We start from the raw sequence: 16,837 nt of genomic DNA on the forward strand, positions 1-16,837 counted from the left end.
GGTGGCCCGTGTCCCGTTCCTGTAGCGTTCCTCGCCCTGTGCTAAAGCCCTCCACAGCCGCCCTCCCTGCCCCGCGTGGGGCGGGGCTCCCTGAGGGAGGGCTGCCCTGAGCCCCGAGCCCCGGGCCGCGGGCTGTGCTGCAAACCACACTGGTTTTTTTGTCATTCTGTTCCCAACGTGGTGTCCTCTGTTAGTCAAAACAAACTGATTTTTCTCTGAATATTTCTTTGTTCGTGTATCTCGTCAGTCCGGGATCCCGTAGGGGTCGCCTGCCTCTCAGGTAAAGCCCAAGTTCCTGAGAGCCGGGGTGATGCCGGGCGTTGGGACTGCCGAGCTCTCCAGACAGGCAGTTGTAATGGAGGCTGAGTGGAGCCTGGCTGCAGGCAGGAAAACACACCTTTCCCACTAATTAAAACAATGAAATGGCCTTTTTCTTGTATAAACATGTAGACTTACTTGCACGTAGAGAAGTAAAGGAAAAGCCATGGTATAATTAGGGTATGGTTATTTTTCTATACTCATATCTAATATGGATGGTTTTGTACACTTTGAAATGAATGCAATTTATTTAGCAGAGATACGGGAAATGGTGAATATAACAGTGTGCAAAAAATGCTTAGAAATGCCAGGCACAGCAAATGACACCAAATCATCTAGAGCTCTGCTTCTAACTGAGAGATATATTAGTTCTTAACCTTTATTATAATTTGCAAATACCATTGCAAGCTAATGTGTGTAATTTAGGAAAAAACAAACATCTCTGATAAAGGATTCCCCACTAATTATAACTCCAGAGGCGAACTACAAGTAAGAAATGCCAAAGGCAGAAGACTTACTCATTACTGCATATTCAGAAAAGTCATTTAATTTACATGATAAACATCAAAAGTAACTAGAAGAAGAAGAAATGGAACATTTTCATTGGAAAATAATATGTTACATGCATATGGAAATCTGGTTGATTCAGACTTAGCTGAGTGTGCAACATCTGTAGGGACCAATCTTGAAAAGGCTAAATAATGTACTTGAATTTAACTATGCAAATAGGAATTATTTGTATGCTTACAGCTGGTTATATCCTTAAATTTTTGCATAACCAGGGCCATAGCTGGTTATCAAATATTACCTAATTTACATAATAAATATAATTTTATTTAAATAGATGAGCATTAAAATGGATTTGAATTTGGTTTTGAATTAAAAGATTTCTACAGTCTTCGGTTGCTAGCTCATATGTCACAGTATTTACTAAGTAATTTTATTTATATGTAACTATTTTAACCATAGTCAGTTAACAATTAGCTGTATGTTGAGCTTAGGGGAATTTCACCTAAGGAGTATATGATGGATTTCAGTAAGAAAGATTTCACACATCTTCTTTCCTAGGAGGAAAAAAAAATAAAAAAATTAAACATTTTGGTTTTGGACTGAGAAAACTATGTTAGAAAAATAAGTGTATGGAGAATGTATCAGTGCCTGGCTGTAGAAACACAACATTAAAAATCAGACTGAAACAGATTTTTTTTTTTCTCTTTTTCCCTTCATGTAATCTCTCTGAGTATTAACTCTTTGCTTTCATCGCACTTTCAGGTACCCTGAATCTCTTGTGCAAACTGAACATAAAATTGTGATTTGGAAATCAATGCCACTTATTTTTCTTAGGAATGAAATGGCTACACAAGATATGTTGGACAGAAGAATCAGACTAAGATTCAAGCTAAATATCATGATCAGACTTAAGTTTCAAGCTAAATATCATGATCAGACTAAGGATACTAGTATTGTCACAGTAGGCCTTCCAGATTAGTCTTACATGATCTGAAATAGCATATATCATCAATAACTGCATATAAATTACAGAGAGTTTTGAAAGAAAACTGAAGAGAAACTGTGATGAACATTTTATTGTATAAGTTTATAAATACTTTTTTTGAAGTTTCTGTTTTAAATATGATATAGACATGATTTCACCAATATTTACCTAGTCAAAGTTAGTGGTGAGGCTTATTATATTCTGTCTAAATTCTGAGGCTCACCTCAGCTTCTTTGGTGGAAGTGATTTCTTTCATCTGCTTAAAAACTGTGAGTCTGACCTCAAAAGAATAACCAGAGTCGATATAAAATGCTGAAGTTTTCTTTTCTTCATCTACTTTGTTAATGTTGAATCCTTTTTACATGCCTCCTGAGACTTCTCTGTGCATTCAGGTCAGCCTTTATTTGCCGAGATGAGGATACCAGACACCCATGACCTAAAGAGGAACCATGTCCAAGTCTAGTGCCTCCTCAGAAGACTGGGGGGACACTACAGTGATTTGCCTGTAGGTCTCACACCTCCTGTGGCTCTGGCCCCTGGGAGAGCCAACTGTGAGAGTCAGAGGCCATCGGAGCTGCGCGCCCTGGAGGCCCCTGGGTTTCCCTGGGGGGCTGGCTATCCCCACAGCAGCATGATGCTACCTGCAACCACCTCATCTTTCCTGGAGATTTCCCATGGGATTAGAGAATATGAAGAGCTGTTTTCCCCTGCCATCTGGAAATCTCTTAAGCATGGAGAGGGGCCTGCATGAGCCCTTTCTACTGAAACAACTACAAGTCCATGAGAAGAATCTTTTTTGTGCACGTTCCTATGAGCCAAAATGCAGACACTGTTAACACTTAATCTGAGCTACTAATGGGAAAATGTTCTGGTAAGACAGCTCTTTCAAGTCCTGGTGCTGATTCTAACTTTGCACTCCTTTATCATAAAAAATAATGAGGAGTATGCTCTTAAAGACCACCTAAAATACAAAACACAATGAATAGTGGTAATTCCAGTTCATTCATGATTAATGAACATAAAGACATGGTTTCTGATGCCAAGGCTCTAGGCTGTGGTTGTGAGGCAATTCTTTTCTGAGGGAACATTTATCATCACACTACCTCACCCCGGATGTTACTTAAAGACTGAGGGTTTCACAGTTAAATAAGTCTTTTAATATCATCATGTGTGTTGCAAGCTAGAACACTGAGCATTTGTTTTGTTTTCCACACCGCTTGTGTTTGTCTCTCAAAAATTGTGTCATTTCTGAGGAGACGGTTTTCAATATACCGTGACTGAATCCTGTTCCAAGTTTATTGCAATGTAAATACCTCTTACAAAGAATTGCATTCTCTACAAAAAGAGAAAATGAACTTACCACTTAAAAATTCTGCTTATATAGTTGCAGTGCTTTCCCAGCTATGTATTCAATGAATTCAGCGCTCTCCGGGTCTAAGTTGGGAGGAACTTTAATGGTGAAAGTAGGTGAAGTCAGAATATTCACATCTACCACAGTTTCATTTTTACCAGAGGGATCCCCAGGTACCACCTAGAAGAGAACAAATCAGTGCTTTAGACACTACAAACTGCTGCATACTTTCAGTTTTGTTTATATCTACTGTGCCTACTGTCTTGAATAGGGGAAAATTAAATAGAGAAATATTTTAACTTGTCTTTCTTGTCTTTCTTCTGAAAAGACAGTGGGTGTCTGAATTTATGCCAAAGCTTATCGTAGGCAGCGGGAAGAGTTGACGTGGCACTGCAAGACCATATTAAAGAGCTGCATGTTAATTTTTATACCATGAACTGCATCCATAAGGACTTTCTGATCTCCTAATAAAAACTAATGTGTGAATCATCCCACTAATTTCAAGACAAAGGTTGTGTGATTGAAATTATTAATTACTATGTGTTTTTCTAAGCCAAGCTTAGTTCTGTATCTTTATTTTTCTAGAGCAGATAGCTCAGACTCGGTTGTGAAAGTGTGCTTAAATATTGCCTGTCCCCTTGTTCCTGATTTTGTGATTTTTGGTGGATCGCACGATCTACAAAGTTTTGTAGTAATAGTAGTACATTGTATTTCTGAGTTGGAAGGGAGAATAGGATTTGTCCCTTACCCAGAAAAATAGATTAGACCTTGGATATATTCTTGTGTGCGAGATACAGTTAATCATGATGTATTTACTGGAATATTTACAGATACTGTTAAAGATATGCAGCTTCCACTACAATAACCTGCATAACATTTGCCTTCTTTGAGCTTTGGGAGGTATAGGTACAGACACAGACATATAGCTAGGTATTCAGTGATCCAGTAAGGATGTGTTCCTGACTGGTACAGAGAAATTTATCTGGAAAGGTAATCTGAGGCCAGTCAAAGCTGCTAGTGTCAATTTACTCTTATCAGACAGTGATTCAGGTCTGTCAGCCATCCATCAGACTAAAAGGATTTAGAGGAAAATAGTTTCTAATCTCTGGAGTTTCTGCTCATCAAGGGATTATCAAGCATACATAAATTCAAGATGAATAGGAACTTTGCGTTGCAAAAAACAAACGTTACACATGTACAAATATCCACAATCCTCAAAAGCATAAGTATGGGCAAAGCATAGGTCAAAGACAGCTCTGTGCGATAGTTCCCTTCAGAAGATGACCCTTACCTTAACTATATTGAAAATGTTTTCTGGTCCAATGGTCATATTGGATAACTCAGACACCCACCCAAATCTTTCTTTCATTTTGTTCAACAAGAAGGAAGTGTCTTCTGTATGATGCTGAACCACCTGGAGAATCTGCTGATACTGCTCCCCTGAGATATTAACCAGCTTAAGGGCTTCATCAAACTTGATGTGCAGTTCAGGAACATTTGGGCAATCTATTAAAAAAGACAGCCAGCATGAAGCTTATAGGAAAGAAGTATGTCTTGTACTTTGTCTTTTCTATCTGTAGTATAGAGAACTGTAAAAAAGTCTAGCAAGGGGGCATGTTTTGGGTGGGTGTTTAAATAATGCTAAAAAAAAAAAAAAAGAGTATTTAGTTTAGGCTCACAATGACTAAATGGATTGATTTTCTCATTTGCTGTATTAGAGTGACTTACCAACAACTCTAAGATTTATATCATATTTCATGGCAACAGATTTTCTGTTATGTTAAATAAGTACTGGTAGATTTTACATATAGTAACATCATAATCTCTTATACATTATATTTTATTTTAATTGCTCATATTCCATTATCAATCCTTCCAAGTACATAGGTTATTACAAGAGAGCCTGGAATGTATGTTAGTATTCCTGTTGAGTGTGAAGGCCTAATGTTTATCTAAGAATAGCTAGCCATTAGTATCTGACTAGTATTATCTGCTGTGAATTCAGAACTGAAGATTTCTGTTTTATTCTTTACTAAAATGTAGATTTTAAACAAGAACATTACATTAAACCTAGAAAAAAGTGCTGTGGAAAAATTAAATGTATTCTCTGTCAAATAGGACTGTCAAGGGACACCTTCAGGCTGATAGTACAGTAACCACAGATACAAATTGGTATCTGTAATATACCATTGTAGACAAAAAGATAGTTTTAGTGAGATAGAAGTGGTCCGATATTATTTTCAAAATGTGTCATTGGATCATTAATATTTGCTACACTGGAGATATTCTGAAGATATTTAGGCTTAAGCATATTCTGTGGCTCTTAAGAACTAAATAATTCCAGAAACACAAATGTGTTATGCTGTAGCAGGAGTCCTGGGAGCAGTTCTGGGTGATACAGTCTGCATTTTTTCCAGATGCCCATGGAAAGTGCATGCCAGAGCTTTTCCAACTCCTTATGTACTGACAAGCAGTCTCTTTTTCGTCCTTCGTGTCAGCCCTGTTTGCTGACGTGGTTGGACAAAGAGTAATTGCAGGCTCTTCAGCACTTGCTTTCCTTGTGAGGAGCTACGTGCTAGGTCTGGTTGTCTGCAGGAGTTTGGGTTTCTCCTCACTTTCTGCTCAGCACTTCTGCACCCAGGCAGGACTGATTACTGCCTGACCTCTTGGTTCTCTGCAGGATGGCAATTCTAACAAAATATATAGGTATTTCGTTCTGGAGTGCAGAACTTCTCTTTGGACCTCCAGCGGTATGTTAACAACTGAGTTATACTGACACTGTGTGGAGACAGTGGGGAAAGGTAACTGAAATAATCGGGAATGAGGAATACTGTTTGTATCCGTAGTTACAGTAAAAACTCAGTGACTGAATGTTAATTCCAAGAATATGGAAACAGCACAGTAAAAAATGTCAGCCTCAAAATCTTCAAACAAGTGATCAATGCATAACAGAAAAAAACTGGAAAATAGCTATTTACCATGCAAAAGATTGTCTTGACATTTCTGACACCTCTCATGAAACTGTGGGCATCCAGACGAGTTCCCCCGAAGCTCCCTGCACAGAGGCCTCCGGTGCCCTGACACAGTTTTTGAGAACATGCCACTTCTGTCAGGATCTAGAATGAAGTCACAGTATTTTTAGACTGCCATTAAGCTTAGGGTCTTGATAAATATGCATTTGCTACCTACTCTCTGTGCTAGAATATAATTTCTTGCCCTTAATCCAGAATATCTAGCATAAATTCCCCCCTCCAAAGGAAAAAAAAAAAAAAAGGAATAAAACATTAAAAGTAGAAGTCAGGAGAAGATACAAATCATGGGTTTTTTTCAAGAAATTCATGCTACTATAGTATATTCCCTTATAAAGGCGTAGTAGTGTATTTCCCACTAATAGCCAAACAATTGCTAATATTATTACTTGTTATTTCTAGAACATGCGAGTTCTGATAAGATCTTTTTGACCCTTTTTCATAATAATGTACAGCTACATGAGAGCACAGTACCAAACTTTATTTCCAAGGTAACATGGACCATGATACAGGAAAAAAATAAAAACACTGTTGTAGAATCACTTAACTTTATATTTCCTGAAGAGCATATAGTGGTTATGTCACCTGCTACTCAGAGTTATGGCATGTCTTTACTGTGATCTCTTTATTGACAGGCACCAGCATGTATTTGAATGATGTTTGTTTTTCTATTTGCATTAGTAAGATATGAAGGTTAAGGCTTATTTGTATTCTAAAAGTTGGCCAAAGTTTTTTTTGTCTATTGGGAGTTATCACTTGAAACCAACTTTATGCCCAGAATTTTTCTGGTCCCTGGAAAACCTGATGGCTGGTCTGTGTTTGATTGGCACACTGCATTGCTGTGGAAACCTAGAACACGGCTTGCGGCTGTCTGGCTGAGCTTTATGTCTTTTGACAAGGGCAGGGTTATGCCTTGGTGTATCACAGAATTATGCTATTTTTTTACAGTTGGTGACATATTGGTGACATTTTTTACAGTTGGTATCATGATGCACATCATGATACCAACTGATATGATACACATCCTATCCTGACAAATGCTGTCAGTCAGCCTTATGAAAACCTGCATCCGTCATTAATTCAAGCACTCCTGAGGAACTCCTGCAAATGCTTTGAGAATTGCTCTGAAAATCAGGCTGTGTAGGACCTGTAAGTCCCCCTGTGACATTTCTTTGAGATTTCTAGGTGCTTTGTACCTTTTAATTTAACTGATAAAGTTATCCTTGACCCATGACTCTTTAACCAAGAAAACCTTCTGAGTTTCCATGCCATATCTCACACTAACATACCTCAAACTGGATCATTAACCATAGTTTAGCAATCCCAAGGGGTCTGATGTCATTGACAGTGCAGTTGATTTTCATTTTCTAGCACTTGCCTTTGTCTTGTTCTGGCACATCTCTTCTATTATCTCTGTATTCATCAAATACTTCGGTAATCACCTCACTGACACCTTCAAACACCGTCTTACTGAAATCAAAAACTATCTGTAAGAAGCCAGGTATATCCCAGCTTTTCTGTGAGCTGTTGTTTCTGATGGTGTCCTCAGGTAAAGATGGCATGCTGGGAGACTCATTCAAGTCCAGATCAGACATGAAATACATCTGAAAAGACTGGTCAAATTCTTTTTGCATCTGCTTGAAAAAAATGAAACTTCTGTCAAATATGGAGCCCATGTCTGATAATAGTTGGCTAAATAAATCTTCCATTTTTACTAGCTGGGTGTCCTCTTTCTCAGGCTTTTCATTGAACTGGATGTCTTTTCCTTGATCCTCATGAAAGGTAAAAATGAGTGGAGGTATTTTCCTCAAAAAATCTTCAACCTGTGTATAAGAAGGAGATATATCAGCTGCCTGATGAGTTATCAGTTTTTAATCTCAGGGAAGTGGATCTAATTTTTCTCTTTCAAATATCCATAGAAACAATGCCCTCTTAATAACTGTAAATACAGCATATTCTCTGAACTAATTTAAGACACTAGATTCTAAAGAGTGAAAGTACATTCAGTCTAAATCATTAGCTCAAAATCAGATCTGGAGTAAAAGGGTTGCCAGTTTGCCTTTAATCTGTGGAGGCTCAAAGTTAGTATCGGCATTTGGGTTTCTTCCAACAAACAATTTGGGCTTTATCTTGGAAACATCTCTGTGGTACTCATGTGCACTGTAGGGAACAGAAGGTTATTATTCTCGCTGTGATCTCTGAACACCCTACCCTCTCTCACAAATGGCCAAGTCCTCAATGCTTGTGCAAACTGAAACCCATTAAAATCAATGAAGCAGTGGTCCTGAGTCCATGCCTTGATGATGGAAGAGACTCAGTGTTGACTGCTCTGTGGAGTTTCCAGTCTCTGGGTCACAACCACTGGTTCCCTGCTCCATGCTTTAACACACTACCTTCGCCTTAGCAGATTCAATGTTTCGTGGAGCTGCACTTCCTGGCATTAGAAAACTGGTAAGGATTAAGAAACACCCTGCCAAACGTATACCTATACCTATAAATATACCTATACCCATATCTACACCTGTACTCATACCTATACCTATACCCATACCTTTTTAAAAAAAAAAACAGATCAACTGCTTGATCTGACCACTAGTGCAGCTCAGAGGGATGGTGAATTGTGAAACAGCACTGCAGGAACAGCCTAAACCAGTATTGCCCATTCTGCCTGTGTGTCGTCAGCCACAGCTATCATCTTTGTCCTCTTTTTAAAAAATTATTTAGGTCACAACACATTTCTCACTTTGAATGCTTCAAATAAGCCATATATCTCACTGAGGAAGTTACCAAGAGGGCCAAAGACAGTGACAGTGCAGTATACAACTTCTACTGCAATAATTTTAACCTGACATCCAGTCTTGAAAGTCCAAGAGATACATTTGAAGTATCCATGAGAGCTATCTAAAAAGCCAAAACTATCACCAATTTAGTCTTAAATTTATTATCTTCCACATTTTTACCTGAATAATTTTAAGAATACACACAAATGTTAAAAAACTTTACTCTAAAGCTTGTCACTTCTGAAACACCATATTTAATTTTTAAGTTACCATATTTTTCAGTGCCTGGGGATGTGAAAGCTAGGCAATCTGGCTAAAATTTCCGTAGCAGTAAGTGCACAGTTTCAGTTGTTAAGCTACACTTAAAGCATATGCCCAAATAAAAAATATTATTACAATTTTGTTAAATCTTTTAATAATAACATGGCTGCCAGGAAAGCATATTTTCTTTCTGGTAGAATTAGGGGAACCTCCTTTGCTGACCATTTCCTTTATTAAAAAACAGTTAAGCATTTTAAAGCTATTTTGTAACTTAAAGAGTAGATTTAAAATAAAATAAAATTAATATAGGAAGGAATTATGTTGTATAAGGAGGTGATTTTTTCCCCCATGGAATTTTGCTAGGTATATCTACACTTTTAACTCTGCTGATTTTCAGATGGACCATAAAGAATCTATGTGGTATTTTTCACAGTTATTGAGCATCTCAATGCAAGTCCTACTGTGAGAGACAACACTGTGTATCTGGAGTGACTCCATTGCAGTCAGGGAAGTAATCAGTGTCCACGGGGTCACACCACGGTGCAACTGAACTCATTTTGTCTCAATGTTCAATGCATATCATTGCATGTAATTTTTGGCATATAACTTCACATTTACAGACACTACAAATCAAATTAATTTTAGTAACCTGATATAACTGGTAGATCTGGGTATTGAGAAAATAAGATGTAAAACTTAGGTGAATTCAAGAGTATTTCCCAGATACAAAATTTCTTACCTTTCTTCTAAATGTTGACAAACCATGTTTACAAGTTGTATAATATCTCATGCAGGTACTTTCTAAACAAGATTCACATTCATCCCATGAATTTTTCAAGGATACTTGACATTGTCTTTCTTCTTCTTCTAATCTTTCCTTTACTTCATCCATAAGTTGCAAGGCTTGCTAGGTAAGAAAAAAGATTCAGTTGAGGGCAGTTTTCAAATTAATATTCTAGATACTTATCTCAGTGTTGATCACTCATTTTGGCTATTTATGGTTTCTTTTCTGCTAATCCCTAACTGTTAGGGTAGGTTGTCTTTTCAGCTGCAGTCATATATGGAGGGAACTGAAAACTGAAAACCTTTTCCTTACAGGGTTTTTCTGATGATGTTCTCTCAGAGGGTACAGCCTACACCAAATGGATCTCTACAGTCTACCGTGATCTCTGAGTTTATGAAAAAAAATCACGTCTTTATGTGATTTATTTTTTTTCTGTATCATTTTTTCTCCATATCATATCTGCAGTATTCATCTGTTTCAAAAATAGCCTTTTTTTGTTTCCTTGCTCTGTTCTTTAAGAGACTGATATTTCAGGAGGCTAGGTTCTTGCCATACAGTAATTATTTCTGTAGTGCAGAAACATGTAAAAGTATAGCATTTCCACTGTTTGCGATTATATTAATCAAAAGAGGGGGTTTGTTCCTGGTCTTGAAGTATGAGGCACTCCTTCCATAGTGAAGGGAAACAAGATGCCTTTTACAATGCTGCTTCTATTTACAGGATCATTTTTCATCAAGTAGAGCACAAAGCTGAGCAGATCAGAAGCAGCATTTTAAAATAGACTTGTAAAGACAGAAGAGTTCTTCCTATTGAAGTAGGTTGCACTTCATTCATTTCTTTCTCCAAGTACAAGATATTTTAATAGTTTAGGTTTCCAGTGTTCCAAATTGTTCCTAAGTATGATAGAAACCTTTTAATTGGTCAGTCTTACTCCCTTCTGGCAGCATTTCAATAGAGAAGAGGCTCACAGAAAAGAAAACTTCTGTAAGAATGTGCTTGGTGGAGAGAGTAAATGTGGTCTTTATAGTCTATGTTTAATTATTTTCTGATCTTTCTAATACATTTATTCAGTGATTTATAAACTCTCACTGTGGATGTAAGTTTTGTGTAAATGAAATCATCCAATAAGTGCTAACAACGTAGATCATGGGAGCGTACTACTGTTCCTAAAGTTGTTAGAAAGCTATCAGGTACTTTTTGGCTTGCTGATACAAATAGTTTAAACTAACTAGCAGATGTTAGGCCAAGAGGGAATTCTCCTTCAACTTCATTGAAAGCAGTAGTTAGGATCTTTGTATTTTTTTTAAATATACAGTAATCTCCGTCTCTGAGGATCGTCTGAGCACGTGGCTCTGAGCGTTGCACTAGGACATTGGAAATTCCCCTGGTCCCCTCTACTTTCTCTAAAGCACCATTATCATTTGTGTCCTTGGTTTTTTTCTGAAGATCTGAAGTTTGCAAAGCAAGCTGAGAAACATCTTGTGGCCTGAGGTGTATAAAGACATGCAGGATGGAGCTGCAGAACCTTCTGCACAGAACACCTTTATACAGTTGGAGTTGTCTTGATGTGAGTTCAGTGAAGCATGAGATTTCTAGAAATAAGCAGTAAGTGCGATACTTTATTCAACCCATTGCTGTTGCAGCAGCTCTGGCTTCTGGATGTTACAAAACTCAGATTCTCTCTCCAGTGTTTGGGTCCACATACAGCATTTAATGTCTCCTTTTTTACTACAGAACTTTTGTATCTCCACATGGTGGTCACCATCAGCTTGATGATGCCTAGGCTGCTGTTCGTTATCTCCCAGCTGCAGAATAAAATGAGAGAACTCAAACATGAAGGAAGATTTGTGTCAGATAACCTGTTTTACCTTGCAACCAGGCAGGGCTGAGAGAAGGTAACTTGCTAAGTAGTGGTAACTCAGCTGTATTTTGTCTAGTGCTCACTCTTTCAGTTTCTTTTAGAAACAGCTTAGACGTTCAGCCACGGGGAAAGATTAACAGTATGCCACTCAGTTAGAAACCAATATATCTGAAGAAAGGTGGAAACTCTTCACTTCTAGCTTTCAAAAGAACCATGCAATATGGAAGAGGCACCAGTGAGACAGGAGCTGCTCTTATTCAGGGCTTTATTCCAGCGTACTCTGAAAGTTTACTTCAGAGTCAAAGCCTCAGTTTGCCAGGGTCCTGCCAGCAGGCAAGATCTTTCTTAAGAAACCAGCAAATATAAGCTAATGTTTTAACTTCTGAAAGGTTCCCGATAGGCTAGTAAAGGATGTCTACTGACCAAACTCCTGCTTCCAGGAGACAGACAGTGAGAACCTCTGTAGAGGTGCCATGAGAGTTTTCTTTGACTAGTGAGAGAAAGGGGCAGAAGCAGATTTTCTGTCAGTCCTGTGATCACATGAAGAGATGTATGCTGCTCAGAGTGTACATACAATGTGGTTTATATTCTTTCCAGAGCAGGGGAGACACCAAGGGATCCTTTTGGGTTGCTTATTGGCCTAAGCACAATGGCATGATGTACTACTTGTAGGAGGCAGGCTAAATCCATGTACAACCTGCCTCATCTTTGATTAAAAATAGCCACAACTTAACAAAAATGCAAACAAAAAACCCTAGATGCACTTCAGTTACCTGTTTTTCTTCACTGCTTTTCTTCAAGGTTTTCATCAGATCGACATGCTTATTTTCATTTTTTTCCATCATAATTTTCATCTGCTTAATACCAATCAAAGCTTTCTTTACCTCTTCATCTACATACTTCTCTCCAACTTCAGATAATACTGAAAAAAACCAAATTATACAGTGACTTAATCAGATTTTAACACTATCACAAATTGTCATGGACTGATGATGAAGGAAAATGAAACAGCTCTGTTTTCCTACAGTTGCAGAGCCAAATCTTGAGATAGAGAATGCTGAATAACACAGAGCCAAGACAATTTCCATCAGATAAGAATCTGGCCCAGAGCCTTTGCCAGTGATCAGCTGTGTGTAACTCAAGCTATATACTCAGCTGTTCCGCTGTTGATCACTGAATCCCAGAACAGTTGAGGCTGGAAAGCATCTCTGGGGATCACTGAGTCCAACCTCCCTGCTCAAAGCAAGGTAAACTAGAGCAGGTTGCTTAGGACCTCATCCTGGGTTTTGGGTATCTCAAAGGGTTACTCATCAGTTTTCTAATGACATAGCCTATGAATTTATCTTTAATCTGAAAGCAGCTTGTGACAGCTTCCCTTTACATTTTGAAAATTTAGATTACAGGTACCTTCAACCTGCTTTCATAAAAATACAGTCTCTAGATTTCTTGTGAAGTAATGACCATAGAGTTTTGGTGAAAGCCTGGGTTGGCCCTCGCATTGCACCTTGAAGCTCTGCATGATGGCTTATCCTTTATCTGTATTTCTTCCCATAGCAGAAATACCCTGAATATCACTGGAGCTATACAGAACAAAAGAACACATCACCCTGCCAAAAGCACATCAATCATTTCTTCCTTTATGTCTTTCTTTCCCTCCCTAATTTTTTGTTTGTTACAGAAATATTATTAACATAGACTGAAGCAAAGGAATATTTGCTGATTCTCTTGGGATTCCTATCCAGAAAATAAAACCACACTTATAGGCGAGTATATGCAGAATAGCTGCTTTTTTATAAATTAAGTAATTTTATTTCAATTCTTTGTAATAACCATATTTTCCAGCAAAGTATATAATTGTAGAATAAACATTTGCAGTGATTATTTAAAGAAACCAAATAATTCAAAATCTGTTGAATTGAATTTTGGGTTCAGTTTATATTCCAACGATTCATGAGGGACCAAATAACATAAAAATGCTGTAAATACTTTTTTGTAAGGGGATACTTATCTGTAAATCCCTTCACTTTCTCATCCCCGTTGCTCTTATCTCCCCATTGTGTGTGTGTGGATGCATGTAGTCAACTGTATGATGCTTTCTAAACTCCACACATGAAAGAGGATCCTCTTGACACCAGTAAGTGTGGAAGTTAAAATGCACCAGGAGACTGAAGACCTGGGCCCAGGGGCTTCCAGCACACCCCTGGTAAGAAAAGCATACATACGCTTCAGGTTTTCCCGGAGATTCATTTCTTCCTGCCTTGTCGGTGCACAGTGATGACCATTCAGCCATAGCACATGTATTATAAATAACCAAGAGCGCTTCATGTTCTTTCTGTTAAAGAAGCAGGTCAGTGCAGTTAACTGTAAATATCTTCATGATGCTCAAATGCCTAAGTATAATGTTTACTATGTACTATATACAAGTGCCCATTGATTTTGACTTTAACTATGGTTTCTGAGATCTATAACATGCACCTAAATGCTACTGTTAGTGAAAACAACTGAGTAAGGAGCTTGACCTCATTTGTAATTGTGTACTCAGACTAACTAGATGAATTCCATGGAGTTTGCACAGTCATCTAACAGAATCAGGACATATATATATAACCGAAAGCTTATACAGCTGTCTGTCCCTTTTCTACCTTGTGAAACACTCTAATTACTGATCTCACACTTTGTTCTTAGTTCATATGATAAATGCATCCATGCTAAACATTATTGCCGAATTTAAAAAGGGAAATTTCTTGAATGTTTTTCCTTTCCTTCTCTCCGAACATATTATCCTTTCATTGTCCTTCAGGATAATATGCAATATAGCAGATGCAATAATAAGTATGCCAAGAAATTGGCAGTATTAGGTTGGTTTTGTAAACAAACATATCAGCAATTGAAAGAAATTCCTACAAAATAAGGGAAAGAAATGTCATTTGGTTTATTTCCCTCCCAAGATCAGTTAGAGGAGAAAGGTTTATTTTTTTAGAAACCATGCAACTACACTTTATAATTCTCATCTGATTAAGTGAACAGAGTATTTAAGTGCCTTCTTGTTTGCGAGTATAGCCTTCTTGGAGATGCACAAGTGCATATCTAAATTAAGAGGCTGGATGTATTTATAGCCTGGATTTACTTCTATAGTTACTTGCATATTGTACCTTTACATGTATATCAAAAGAACAATTAACTTTGCAAAGAAATACAAACCCATTACCAAAGAAAAGTAAAAAAAGCCCAGCATATTTACCATTAATACGAAACACCTCCTCTGCAAAATTGTTCCCCGCGTCAGGAAGGGGTCGGGCTGTGTTCTGATCTAATTGCTGGCAGTGTCAGGGATTTTGCCATGTTCTACTTATCTGATGAGAAGGCACTTAATCCTATTAACGGGACATTTTGTCATTAGGCTGGAGGATTGTGCACGTATGGGACTTCATGCTCATCTCTGTGGGCAAAGCCACCAGGGGAAGCATTGGGCAGAATTGCACAATTTAATGTCATTTCGATCTGCTATTTTTCCATACGGGTGACTTTTCACCTTAATAGTTCTTCTGTCATCTTGCTTTTTACCTTAGGAGACAACTGCAGCTTATGTTCTTAGTGAAATTGTTGCAATTAGTTGGACTAAAAATAGCTTCCAACATTTAATCTCTTCAGTGTAGTTTTAGTTTTCTATAAAAAAAGCCCACTGAATGACATAATGGCCTTCTTCATATACCTTCTGAAAATACAGAAATCAAAAAAAATCAGGAATCCAGACGCAGGCTGGCATATGAGTAAGGTCTGAAATGAGATAAGCAAATTTTGGCATTTTGTACATCATTATACTTGCTCATGTTTTAGGGGTTTGCCTTCTTAATGGTTTTCTTCAGTTAATCTATGTGTGCGAAATATGTCTAGGATCTGACCTGCATGAAGCTTTGGATACTTTGAAATAAGATATTTAAATACTAACAGGTGCTTAATATAAAATATAGACAAGTATTGTTAGGAAATCGTATCCCACCTTGCAATGTTCAGCAATAACACTCCCTTGAAGTTAAAGAGGAGATGGGAAAAGTAGATGTCTGTAGCTCATGGTCTGTAACAGCAGTTTTAAAACATTCCATTCTTTTTTTGTTTACCTCATAGGTCGTAAAAGCCAATTGGTGATTGATGGTTAAAATCTAGCATGATTAATGCTGCTCAGGCAAGGGATTTGAGGATTTTATTTTTAAATACATTATCAGGAAGAGTGAAGAACCTGTTAGCTCTAATGGGAACTGCAAGTCCTCAATTTGCATTAAAAATTAAGATAGCTCCACTCTTATTTTCTGTAAATGATGGATGGGAGGGGAATATGTATTTTGATTTAATATATAGGAATTGCTGGCTCACTGGAATGCTGCTAACTCCTTGACCAAGACTCATCACTATACAAAACCTTTCGAGTTCTCTTTTGTGGCAATACCAAGCAGGCACCCTTGTAGACTTCGCAATCCCCTGACCAGACCGTTTGTTAAGCACCCCCGGGGCTTGGGCTGAAATAAAAGGGACAGTCTCTCTCTCTAGGCCTCATGCTTATGCTTGGCCCAGGACAGAGAGTAAATGGAAAATATATTTGCACAAAGGAAGACAATCTATTACTGACACTTGTGAAATGCATGTTATTACCCTGCATGTTTAATGAATCCTAACAAAGACTTTAATCTTTCACTGCAAGGGTTTGCCCCCTCATTTTTGGCATTTATCTTTGCTAATATTCATTTACTAGGAAAAGTTACTGCTGGCCTTTCTGGACCTGACTTAATATAGACTAATCTGTAGTCTATCCAGAGCAAAAAGGGCAGTTTCAACACATCACCCATAGTTACAGGAATTTGCAAGAAAGCAGGCAGCCTCAGCCCCACAGGAGGGAGAGCAGCACCCCTGCCCCAGGGTGGAGAGGGTGGAGGCTGCCTCCAGCACAGATCCCAACCACTAGT

General features: G+C 38.0%; 1 protein-coding gene across 1 annotated transcript; it reads right to left on the reverse strand.

Annotated features, from left to right (window-relative positions):
• Positions 1–990: 990 nt before the first annotated feature.
• On the reverse strand, positions 991–15,207 carry CLUL1 (clusterin like 1). Its single transcript, XM_010163999.2, has 9 exons — positions 15,121–15,207; positions 14,102–14,211; positions 12,653–12,801; positions 9,974–10,141; positions 7,572–8,016; positions 6,143–6,280; positions 4,456–4,670; positions 3,174–3,344; positions 991–1,382 (listed from the first exon to the last, which is right to left on the reverse strand). The coding sequence occupies exons 2-8, from the start codon at positions 14,202–14,204 to the stop codon at positions 3,177–3,179; spliced, it is 1,386 nt and encodes a 461-aa protein (XP_010162301.1). The 5' UTR covers positions 14,205–14,211; positions 15,121–15,207; the 3' UTR covers positions 991–1,382; positions 3,174–3,176.
• Between the last annotated feature and the right edge of the window lie 1,630 nt (positions 15,208–16,837).

This window comes from Antrostomus carolinensis, unplaced genomic scaffold (assembly GCF_000700745.2).
Source record: "Antrostomus carolinensis isolate BGI_N321 unplaced genomic scaffold, ASM70074v2 scaffold10653, whole genome shotgun sequence".
NCBI lineage: Eukaryota > Metazoa > Chordata > Aves > Caprimulgiformes > Caprimulgidae > Antrostomus > Antrostomus carolinensis.

Excerpts from the sequence above, each read along its gene's own strand:
- CLUL1 (XM_010163999.2), bottom strand. The coding sequence starts at position 14,204 with ATGAAGCGCTCTTGGTTATTTATAATACATGTGCTATGGCTGAATGGT. Across the intron at positions 10,142-12,652 it reads AAAGCAGTGAAGAAAAACAG|CAAGCCTTGCAACTTATGGA; the intron begins GTAACTGAAGTG and ends TTTCTTACCTAG. Across the intron at positions 8,017-9,973 it reads TGTCAACATTTAGAAGAAAG|GTTGAAGATTTTTTGAGGAA; the intron begins GTAAGAAATTTT and ends TCTTATACACAG.